Source organism: Python bivittatus, unplaced genomic scaffold (genome assembly GCF_059951505.1).
Source record: "Python bivittatus isolate LINGU-HERP-01145 unplaced genomic scaffold, Pbiv_v1 ctg000020_np1212, whole genome shotgun sequence".
Lineage (NCBI taxonomy): Eukaryota > Metazoa > Chordata > Lepidosauria > Squamata > Pythonidae > Python > Python bivittatus.
The window spans coordinates 27,118,355-27,130,950 of NW_028277030.1; the positions used below are offsets into that span (position 1 = coordinate 27,118,355).

General features: G+C 39.7%; 1 protein-coding gene across 1 annotated transcript in view; it reads left to right on the plus strand.

Moving 5' to 3' along the window:
- Positions 1-1,748: 1,748 nt before the first annotated feature.
- The window catches only part of ADAM17 (ADAM metallopeptidase domain 17), a 38,037-nt gene continuing 27,189 nt past the window's right edge, over positions 1,749-12,596 (plus strand). Inside the window, exons 1-6 of the mRNA XM_088136364.1 lie at positions 1,749-2,021; positions 5,560-5,692; positions 6,146-6,279; positions 8,422-8,510; positions 10,127-10,292; positions 11,080-11,210. Coding sequence (XP_087992490.1) covers positions 1,862-2,021; positions 5,560-5,692; positions 6,146-6,279; positions 8,422-8,510; positions 10,127-10,292; positions 11,080-11,210 — 813 coding nt within the window. The 5' untranslated portion in view covers positions 1,749-1,861. The remainder of the gene's footprint in view (positions 2,022-5,559; positions 5,693-6,145; positions 6,280-8,421; positions 8,511-10,126; positions 10,293-11,079; positions 11,211-12,596) is intronic.

Consider the following 12,596-nt stretch of genomic DNA (forward strand, 5'->3'; position numbering starts at 1 on the left):
GAGAGCAGTTCTATGTGAAAAGCTATAGAGGATGGTTACATGGCCACATGATTGATGCCTGTGTAGAGAGCCAGCATCAGAATGGGAACTCATGCAAAGATACTACGTTAAGTGGAATTGTGTATTCATGCTGTGACATCTCTTGTTTCATATAGTTATGTCATAGTTATCAAATTTAGGTGCTGAGAACAGCCCCAGCCTACCTGAATTCAAAACAAAACATGCAATTCTTGGCTATAAATTCTAGATTTCCAAATGCTGAAAAAAATAGCAAAATTTAAGTAGATAAGCTGTGGAACAAATAAATTTCTCATCTCTAGCTAAGAATGCATGTTAGAATGGGGAACTAATCATAACTGGGAAATGAATTTAAATCCTACTCATGGTCATGCTTTTGTTTGTCCTGCCTAAATCACAATGAACATATTTAGAGATGGTAATAAATGTTCTTATACAGAACATTGTGATGGTAGCTAGAAGGACTTCACAGTGACATGATGAGTTCAGCCTGTTTTATGGTCATAAATGAAACAGGGTAATCTTCAGAATTTTTGATACATTTAAAGAACAACATGGTTTGTATATGTTACCAATCCAAACAACTGCACAATGCTTTGGCATGATGTGTGAAATCAGCATGCTTCATCTTAATTTCCCACTCTTCTGATATCTGTACTTGAAGAGGCACTTAGTATGATTTTAAAAAGCTAAATCTATAGTCAGAACGATATTCAATCATTTATTGTAGGAATCTACATATGGACTAAAATAACAGTGTTGCAATTTCTCTTTAAATGGTTGTTTGCCTTCATAAAAAACCTATTCCCTAGAAATGCTCTATCCACCCCCAGCATTAGTATTTTTGGAGGGAGGGAAACCCCATGGCATTTCAAAACTCTTTCAATAAATTCAATATACAGGTAGTCCCCAGTTTAAGAAACTCTTCCGTTCCCAAGGTCTGTCCTTAAGCTGAATTTGCATGTAAGCTGGAACAGTATTATTGTATAATACTGTATAAGTAGTATTGTATAACAATAGAGGGCAGAAAAAGAACGCCACAATTTCAGGACTGTGAAAAACACCTGTGTCAGTCCCACTGGATGCGGAGGTTTCAATTTCTGAGGAGAGGCCCATAGGGCCAAGCCTGCCATCCAGATTTCAGGGTATGGATACCCGACAGTTTTAACGCTCTGACCAAGGAGGCTTCTTCGTCTTTGACAGCTACGGGAGAAGCCAAGCGACAGCTCCCTAGTGGAGTCCTTTCTCAGCAACCCCAAGATGGAAAGCAACGTCTCCTTCCAAACGAGCTCGATCGCTGGTAACTTCACTGGAGGCTCTTCCATGGAGCTTTCCTTTCTTCTTCGGGGTTGTCGACCTTCCAGTCTAGTCTTCAGCTCTGAACTCTCCAAACAGTCCTGAGTGCTAATCAGGGGTGACCGGCTGCTGCCACTGAGCTAGACACATCTGGGGAACCTCCGCCTGCCAAGCGCTGCGTAAGCGGCACAGGAGTCCCGGCGGAGAGGTTAAAAGATACGCGTTTAATTCTTTATTCCCCAGGGACCAGCGCTAACGCTCGTCGCCACCAGCTCCCCTTCTACTTCGAGCGGCTTCCTAACGAGCAGGAGCGAGACAAAAACGCCTCCGACCTTTTTAAATGTCTCCGGGAAACGCTCCCTCCGCTCTCCGAGCGGAACAAGATGGCGGCCGCTCGGCCGGCCCATCATGCTCCGCGGGAGGCCGGCTCCTCTTCCGGGTGTGGGAGAGAGCGAGAGCCGCCCTGGGCTGAGAGGGGGAAGGCGGAGGTCGCCTGATCTGAGCGCGAGGACGAGGAGGACGGACTCGCCGCTGCCGCCGGGGGACCATGCTGCTTCAGCCCCGCTCCGGTCGGCGGTTGCTTCCCGCCGCGCTACTGCTGCTGGCGGTCGGGGTTTCCGACCTCGGGGCGCTGAGGCGCTCGTCCAGCTTGCCTTCCCCTCCTTCCGCGCAGCGACCGCGGGGCGGGCATCGGGAGCCGCAGTTCGGTGAGCGCTTGGCGAGAGACGGAGGGCGTGGGAGAGCTTGCCTCGCTGCCCCTCGACGGAAACCCAGCAAGCCGAGCGGTCCGGCTCCGGCTCGGCGAGCTGAGCTGCCTCCCTTCCGTCGGGGTGGCGCAAGCCGGGGGAAATCCCTGGCTGGAGCCGAGCGGGGTCTCTCTGTGCGGAGCTCCGGGAGGCTTCCTCCCCGTTCGGCGCCCTCATGGCGGGGGCGCGAAGCAAGGGGTGGCGGTGGGGCAAAGCGTCGGTCGTCGCGGAGATTTTCTAAAGGGAAGCTGAAGGGTTTCTTCCTCTGGGAAGGGCTGGGCAGCGCCGCACGCTTGCCGTGAGATGCCTATTAGCAGTAGCGGGAGCGCAGGACCGGCGTCGGTGATTGGCCGGAGGCTGCCTGGGAAGAGGCGCTTCTTCGGGAACTTCTGAGAAGGAAACTCGTGGCGACGGAGGGAGGGAGGGAGGGGGCTGCTAGTAGGTGTAAACCGCTCGAAGGGGGCATATAATGAGAAGGAGGAAACTCTCTTCTCCTTGGGCAGGGTTATGAATGTTTGAAGAGTTCTGCTTGTAAAAAACACGAATAGCACATTCAGACGTCGCTTGCGTTCATACCCGCCCCCGCGTGCAGGTAGGAAGCAAACGGCCTGACCAAGTGAGGTTTCGCGGGGGTTTGCCGTAAGTGGGGGTTTGCTCCTGTGCGCGGGGCTCGGGGAAGTGAAGGCGGGTGATCCTCCTCTCCGCGGAGGAGCGTTACGGATTATGCGCTACTATCGCTGATTGTTTTAAAGTGGTAGGAAGTGCTCCTGTCACGTTGACTCTCAGTTTTCAATTTTTTAATTCGTGAGGGTGGGCGGAATCACGTGACTGGGGATAAAAAAATAGTGCCGTAGTCGCCTTTGAGCCAAGCTCAACGTCAGGTGGTTTCATGGACTCGGTGAGGTCGTTTTCTAGGCAACAGTGCCAAAATTTCTTGGGAGCAGCATATCAAAAATTCTCATTACTCTGGCGTAGAGGTGGGATGGCCATTCCTGTTTCTCGTGTGCCAATACTGTGATTGGGCCTATAAATGCAGCCATAGGTGATTTCATGCACAGCTTCATATTGAAATGGGGTTAAAACTATTTCTGTGGCAGGTGAGCTATCTCTGTGTTATATGCAGAAGGGCTTAAGGCTCCCTTTATAAGAATCATGGATAATAAATTCAGAAGAGTCTTCACCTGAGGTTGTACTGTATTATTAGACAGTACTGCACTGTATGGATAGGCATAAAGTAGCTGCAGATGCTCATAAAAGATCTGTTTTAAAGATCTTGAGTGTGTACTATTTTGTCTGGTGCAAGGAACAAATAGTTGTAACTCTTAAAAAATATCTCTGGAATGAGGTGTGGAGTTTTGAGTTTCAGTTCCTGGTTCTGCTATAGCTTTCCCCTGTAACCGTTTATTTTATCTAGTCATACTCCATGTTATTTCCATAGAGTTCTTGTAAGAATATAATTACTGGTGTTTACATTTCATTTTGGCACTTGTGCATGAAGTAAGACGTTAAAAGGGGACAATGTTCCATATAATAAAAGCTAAGTATTTTCAGAGGTGTGATTGATGAACACAACAGAGTTTTCTCAATCACAAAATTCCAAATCAGTGGGACTGAGACATATGACTTACAAAGTTAGTGCAGCTTCAGTGAGCTACTGGTAGGAATTGCATGCCTCAATGCTCCTTTTTTTTCCTTCCAAGCAACAGAATGTCGGCAAACAGAGATTTTAGAATGATGGTCTTCCTGGGATTTAATTTCCAGACAGTATTAAATAGTATTAGAAAAACATTAAAGGAACAGTAGCATAGTGATGATGAATGCATCAATTAAGTAGCTAACATTGTATTCAAAGAACATGTAGCACCTTTTCTTTATTTCTAGTTTAAATCCTGAAAATCCTAGGTTCTCTTTAGACATTTCTTACTTTTAACAGATTGCAATCAACCTGCAAAAGATATTTTAGAGTTGATTCATACATAGAAATAAGGACTACATTATTTACTTTATTAATTAAAAATAATGGTAACTATGTAATTGTTATGAAAAATATTTAAAATGAATATAACAAATCAGAATTCATAAAATGTCAAAATTTTATGTGTTACTATCTTAAAATGCATCTTAAAATCTTAAAGTGTTTTTAAAATAACTGCATAAGTCTTTTTATAAAGTTTACATTGCTGAATATTTCATGGCAGCATAAATGAGATTTTCAGCTTGTTTAAATTAATTAATTACACTGAATCACTACAGGATATGGTTTGAGACAGCTTAATTCACTTTAGGTTTTCAATCAAACATTTCTTCTGATGACAATTCAGCTGTGGAGACTATGCACATGAAGACAATTCACACAAATAGATTAAGTGGTGGAACATGTATTGGTATAGGTAATTCTGGTATTAGTTAATCAGCTTTTGGAGAGCTACCAAACCTGTCATTTAAAGTAATGAGTGTGCAGATGTGAGAACTATTAAATTGTTTTTCATTAACTGGAATAACACTGAAATCCTTTCAGTGGAGTGTCTCTAATTAATATGATCTGATTTGAAGCTATGAATGATTGATCGTTCTGCTTAATTAGTAATATGTATATTAACTTATTGGGGAAGTATGATTACTCAGTTGGATTGCAGATGTTGATCTTCATACAGATACGTACTTTCAGAATTAGCAGAAGTTGAGTATTTATGTAAATAGATTATTCCCTTGCACATTAATCATATCAGTTTGTGAATAAAAATTATACTTTAAACTAGGGTGGCTACCAGAAAAAGACTGAATGTTCCATTTTTTTTTTGTCTTGTATGTGATTGATTTCACTACAGTTTGAAAAATGATACCATGACAATTTACTGTCTTTTTTGACAAGTAATGACTGAAAAGTGTCTTCTTCATGACCGAAGCATAACTGGTTCTGTGTTGGGTCATTCTTTCCCAGAATAAGCCTGGAGCTGACCTTGGGTGATCCTGAAAAGCTAAACAGGATCAGACCTGATTAGTGTTTGGATGGCAGATCACTAGGAAATATAAGGCAATGGCAAATTACTTCTAAAAATGTTGCCGAGAAAACTGCATGGATCTGTCCATGTAGTTGCCAGGAATCAAGACTGACTTGAAGGCACAGAAAAAAAGAAAAAAGCTAGACATGAGTCAGGGAAGAGAAATCCCAGAATAAGGCAATGACAAACCACATATGTATTGTTACCAAGAAAATTTCATGGTTGTGTCCATAAAGTCACCAGAATTAGAGCTCAACTGGAAACTTTATATGGTAAATAATGAATAAATAAACCAGAATCAGAGATCACAATTGGATCTTCATGTCCTCAAGTTCAGATGTAACATAACATTTTGGTTTGTATAAAATTTGAAGCTAGCACATTTGAGCATGTGTTACCCTAATGCTTTTTGTGAATTTTGCATCCTGTTCCATCTAGTTGTAGGCCAATATTTCACTTCTGTTTAAGGCTTCTCTTTCTTTTCTTTTTTTTTCCAGAGAGGCTGGAGTCTGTTCTTTCAGACTATGATATTCTTTCTATGTCCAACATCCAACAACATTCAGTAAGACGAAGAGACCTCCAACCTGAGTCCCATATAGAGAGGCTCGTAAGTTTTTCAGCATTGCATAGGTACGAATTTTTTTTTCTAGTTAAATGCAGAATCTAGTTGGTTCAGCCTTGTTTATGTAATGTTGCATTATCTGTATAGTAGGGAACACTGTGTCTGTTAGGAATGAAAAGGAAATTATTTTAAGGCCTTTATAATATATGATAATAAATACATCATTGGCTTTCACCCACAAGGTAAATGTATTGTCAGGCACGGCAGTTTGGTATCTAAATCTCAAATATTTATGCAAAGCCTTTGAATCTCTTTTAATAATGTATTGATGTAATTTCTTAAACATTTATCTCAGGTTTGTAAATTAAAAACAATTTATACTAAAACTGTTAGTAAACATCCTTGCTGCTGCTTTGTCATCAATTCCATAGAGAGACATTTGAAACAATTGCATTGCTAATATATTGTGCATAAAGAGAGTTTTGGTTACATCTAAACATCTAAAATTAAATTCTTTACAGGCATTTTAAATTATATTTAACATCAACAGCAGACCATTTTTCAAAAAACTTTCAAGCACTTATACTTGATGGCCAAGGCAATAAAAGACAGTATCATGTACAATGGCAAGAATTTTTCACAGGTCATGTTGTTGGTAAGTGTGTGCAAGTGAGTGTTGTTTGCTAGCATAGGAAAAGTTATATTGGATTTTAAGAAATGTGTAAACTGCCATGGTCTGGAGCATCATGAATAACTTTCTTTTCTGGAAAAATCAATTCCAGAAGATAAGGAACTGCCACTGGAACAGCCAAACCACACTACAAGTTTTGCAGACAACTGCTGGGTATTTGTGTACAATGGAAAGCATAATAGACCTGTTATTAGAATCTCAAGTTGGCATTCTGAGTGTTAATATTTTTTAATTTATTCAAAAATGGTGTTTTCACAAGTCAACTTACAACACATTAGAATCATGATATAATTCTCAGAAGCTAAGATAATGATTAAGACTACAGTTCATAAACAATAGAAACCTAAGTAGCATTACAAATCTTGATTTCAGCATATACATTTTAAATATTAAGGTAATGAAAGGGCCTGAAAGAATGAACATGTCTTGCTAGTGCCAGAAAGGCAAAACCATAACATGCCTTACTATACAGCCACTTGCAGCATCTGAATGTGGAAAAGTAATTGGAGCAGAATCTCAGCAAATGGGGAGGGGAGTTGGATACTGTAAACCATGGCAAGTTTTATAGGCTAATTTAGGTTGATAGAGCTTGATTTTGGTCTACAAATGAACTGGGAGACTATAAATATCATATAAAAATGATGTAGGATGGTTATAATCCTCGGGTCCAGTTAGTACTCTTGCTGTCATACAGGTAGTCCTTGAATTACGACCGTTTAGTGACCATTCAAAGTTACAACAGTGCTGAGCAAGAGGGACCTACAATGGTTCCTCAGAGTTCTGGCCATCACAGCATCTCTGTGGTCACCTGGTTGTGATCTGGGTGCCTGGCTCGCAATTATGATGTCACAGCAAGCCACAGTCAGGTGATCACAACTTCTGACATTTCCTGCCAGCTCCCCACAAGCGAAGTCAGTGGGGGAGCCGGCAGAAAGTCGGAAGTCGTGATCGCATGAGGTCCTCATTTAATGATGGCAACTGGAACTACTGGAATTGCCGTCGCTAAGTGATGTCATGTGACATCATTACAACATGTTGCTTAACAATGGAGTTCCCAGTCCTAATTGCCATTGTAACCCAAGGACTGCCTGTAGTACAAAATACTAAAGTGATTAAAAATGTGGAAGGTAGTATAGATTTTAAAGAGGCTAATCATATTGTTTACAATAATAAAATCATGTGGAAGTAAGTAACATTGTTATTATATCAATTTATTTGGCCATCCATCTCACAAATGCGACTCTGGGCAGCTAACAACATGTGAAAACAGTAAAAAAATAATACAGTGGTACCTCTAGTTACGAACGCCCCTCCTTACGAATTTTTCAAGATACGACCAGCTCCGGCCCCAAAAATTTACCTCTACTTGCGAACTCCGCCTCTACTTACGAACTGGATCTGCGGCCATTTTCCCTGCTGCCACGCGGTCGCAGCTTCCTGTGGGCGAGATCGCGGTAGCAAGGAGACGTTCAGTGAGGCTTGTGGTGTGTTTTGTGGCGTTTGGAAGGTTTTTGAGGTTTAAAAATAAAATGCATATGTTTCAGAACTGTTTAGCCGTATTTACATTGAACCTTATAGGGAAATTTGCCTTGTGGTGCGACCAAATTCGGAGGGTGGAACAGATTAACCGTATTTACATTGAACCTTATGGGAAACTTTACCTCGACTTGAGACCAACTCGAGTTGCAACCAGAGTCATGGAACGGATTAAGTTTGTAACTAGAGGTACCACTGTATTAGCAAAGAATAAAAAACCTACAATGGTCACCAAGGATAAACCCAAACAAAACAACTGACAAAAACTTCTCAGAGGTCCATCTGACCTCCCAACACCCAAACCTTGGAGCATATGTCTCCTGATATAGTCAGTGTATGTACTCCAAAGTTTTTCCTGAAATCTCATGAAATAACCTCATATTCATAATATCTAACTTCTTTGCAAATTGGAGTTGACATTATAATTTCTAGTGGTGTGTTTGGCTTTAAATAACTTATGTAGGACCTGCTGTGTATGTTACAGTATAAAATAGCTGCTGACTAGAAGAATTTATACTATCTGTTGCTGTTAATGAATCAGATTTTTTTTCTTTTTTTCCCCATATCCAGGTCAGAGTAATTCCAAAGTTATAGCTCACATAGGTGAAGGTGACTTCACGGTGAGGATCAATACAGATGCAGAAGAATACAATGTTGAGGTACATCCCATTACAAGAATCTAGATGTAGCCAATATAAGTATTATAAAAATGATTGCTTAATTTTCTTTAATAGATTCTAATATTTCTAACATACAGGCAGACCCTGGGTTAAGAAAGTGTTCCAAATTTATATGTAACTTGGAACTTGTACTTACAAACAGGCTGCCTATTACTAAAAATGGCAGATGACATTCTCCTTCCTCGTTCTTGATATGGCTGTTTGTATCAAATTTTAAGCAGTCCTTGGGTTAAGAACATCTGACTTATAGACAATTCATATTTACGAACGGGCCGCCTATTACTAAAAATGGTGGATTCGAGCTGACAAACCGCTGAAGTTGCATGATGTTTTCATGTGCCGCTAAAAATAGGCTATATATTAAAAATGTGCAGCTTCAGCAGTTCATGAAAACATCACGCGGCTTCAGCGGTTCGTGGGCTTGAGTCCGCCATTTTTAGTAATAGGCAGCCTGTTCATAAGTATGAGTTGTCTGTAAGTGAGATGTTTTTAACCCAGGGACTGCTTAAAATTGATACAAACAGCCATATCAAGAATGAGCTTGAATGGAAGATTATGTGTGTAGGTAAAATTCTCACTGACTTCTGGAATATGGTGCTTATGCAAAATCTAAGAAAACCACACTACACCATACTGGCTTTCTCTCTTGCTATAACTAATCATTTGCTTAGGAAGTGTTTCTTTAAAAACTGCTGTAAATTTGTTTCAGCCTATTCCTGTTAGCAACCTTTTTGGGTTCTTAAGGTCCAGTCCATTTTTTTTCTCCCTAGTTCCATGAGATATCTTCCTTTCTGTCATTGTGATGCTCAATTTTCTTTGAATATTTTACAAAGCAGTCTGAGAATGCCCATTATTATCTGGGAGCAAGATGAGCCCTTAGGATTCTTTCTCTAATTACGTTCTTACAATTGCACCTCTGTCATTTGTTCTTTTTTTTTCCTTTGGGAACTCCTAACCACAAAAGCTAATTATAGTTTGTTTAGTTTTGGATAGAGTATAAAATTGTATTTAGTCTAAAACAGAAGTGATAGCTTATGAATTTCTCAGGATACTGCAGGGGAAGTGGGGGTGAGAGTAGGGATAGTATATGAGCCTAAATTATGGTTCAGTGCCAATAAGCGATTCTGACATAATGACATCATTTTGAAAATAAGCAAGGGTCAGATCTGAATAAAGCTATTTATTTATTTTAAAATGTAGCATTTTGTTTTTCAAATCTGTGATTTTTGGCAAACGAATTTAAACAGAATAGGTAAAGTACTGTTTAGCTTCATAGAAGGAACATTGACTAGAAATGCAGATAATTTAACCTAATGTAAAAAAAAAAAAGGGGGGGGAATCCATTGTATACTTACAAAAGCCCCAGAAGGTGGCTTACAACAGAATTAGATAAATTCACAAACAGAAACAATTATTTTAAAGAATGCTAGTGTTTAGCATATTTTGTTCTTCAGGCTTCTGAAGTGATAACTTTTGATCAGTTACTCCACTTACAAACTGCATTTACCTAATGGACATTCTACTGAACTTAGTGTAGCTTACTGTTGAGCAGACATGAAAAAAATCATACTTGTGATACTGTTTTTCTATTCTAGCCCCTATGGAGGTTTCTCAATAACACACAAGATGAAAGACTTTTGGTATACAAATCAGAAGATATCAAGGATGTCTCACGATTACAATCCCCAAAAGTATGTGGCTATATCAAACCAGAAGAGGGGCTTTGGGAAGGAGGGCTCAAGGATAATCATGTAAATAAAGGTAAGTGTCCAAGTATTTGCAGTATTTTTTTCAAAATTGTACAAGAATCTGTAACAGCATATGGTACTACTTACTGCTCAATGTTGTAAGATTTATGCAACAGAATGCTGGCTCCTTCAGGCACACTGATCAGAATATTAGCATACAGTAGCACATGAATAATATATTATCTGCCTAGAACAGTATACAACCTGTTCTCACTTTATTGGAAGAAGATAGCATTCTAGTCTGGCTTGCACATACTATTAGTAATAGCAGTAATTCTACTCTTGTGATTTTTCTTTTTGGCTTAGCACAGTATTTATCTTAGCCACTATGGCCTCTTTAACAGTCCATTATTTTTAAAAATTAACTTAGCATTCTGTGCTAACGCTGTCTCTTGGTATGAAGAAATGATGTAAGAAAGATTTAAGCAAAAGATTTCTTAACTGAATGTTCTGCTTCTGCTTTCTTTATCATGTGGTGGTGGGGGGAGAGAGAGAGACTTTAAAAATGATTGCTCTTTTCACCCTTCTCATTCTCTGCATATTTCACAGGGTTATGGTTGTGGGGATAAAATTGGGGAAGGTTCCCTTGTAAGCCCACTTGAGCCCTTAAAAAGGTGGGGTAGGTGGGTGGTTAATAAATGAATAAATATTCATAAACATTCCTGGCGTTCCCCGAGTTGTTCTGTTATATCCAAAACACTTGCACGGAACAGACTTGTAATTTTATACCAACATGCTACTGAAATTCTTGATTCAATAGCTGTGATTAGTTACCTGATATCATTTAAATTTCATGATAGAAAATATCCCTCGGAGAAGAAGAGCTATTCCAGACCCCTTGAAAAATACTTGCAAGATGTTAGTGGTTGCAGATCATCGTTTCTTTAAGAATATGGGCCGTGGGGAAGAAAGTACTACAATTAACTACTTAGTAAGTGTAACTATCTTGGAAGTATTACGTCCAATTATTTTGTTGCATTTAAGATCTGGTGGGTTTGATTGAGACTGTGTAACTAAATATTTAAGTGTTCTGCAGATATGAATAAGGTTACACGTATGAAAAATGCTTGGGACAGACAGTGTTAAAATACCTTTCTTGGGTTTAGAGTTTACTCTGAGCATATGGATATATTTGTGCAAACTTGTTGATAGACTGATATACAACAAAAATAGAACATAGATTCACCAGCAATTTGGCAATTGAATTGGTATGAGTCAGATTACTCCTTTCTATTCTTTCATTGATTAGTTTAAGTGCACTTCAGAAGTCTGGGGATTCTTACTCTAATGAGGGAGAGCAAGTATGAAATGATGCCTTGGAAGATGTCCATTACCTGATTTCAGATATCCTGAATCTGTAAGACTTTAAAGCAAATTTACTGTTTTTAGCTTTGTTGTACGCTGCCCAGAGTTGCCTGTGGTGAGATGGGCGACTATATAAATTGATTGATTGATTGATTGATTGAATGAATGACCAGCCTTTGAATTATGCTTGGTCCTAAACTCATTTCCAGCTTTAGTATGATGCTCTAAATCATCAGCCCTGATAGTACACTGTGTGCAGCATTTGGCAATTTCTGAGATTGTCCCAGGCAGTTCCACTTAGAGAATGGCAAGTTGCATCTAGTGCAGAACTGAACTACAGAAATATCAGCTGGAGCTGCCATCTGTGCATTTGGAAATACAGCTATGCAGGGTGGATTCTCAAACCACCCACTGGTGTTTCAGAAGGAGTTGTCCCCTAACTAGAATTGGGGCAAGATTTTTTGTGGATCAGGATTCTTCCTGACCCAAAGCACGTCTCTCTGGCTGGGTTAAGATTCATCTTGGTTCACAACATCATTTATGAATAGCAGTACAAGCAGTATTTGTAATAATTAATTGGGTTGTTGTGTAGAATGTACTGGTTTTCCTTTCTCTTCTGCGGAAACTTTTATCATTGAAAGAAAGGTTATTTCCACGGATTTCAGGAAGCTGCTGATGCAGTTGATCAGGTTCAAAGGAGGTATTTCACATTTGACTATAATTCGTCAAAGTCTGTGTAAGATTCTAGTGTTTTCTAACTATGGAATAGCCTAAAATTTTACTTTATATTTCATATGTAACCTTACCATAAAGGCTCATTTTATATTTGAGTAATTGGTATAGTAAAATGAACTCAATAACATACAATTGTCAGGTTCAGCCCAAAGAACTCCAAGAGACAATGCAAATACAGTTCTGTTGCGTTTATTAGCTACAACCTCCAGACAGAAAATCTCCCCAGACTGAACCCTAGTTCCCAAGCCAGCCAGCCACAACACCGTGAATTCCTTAG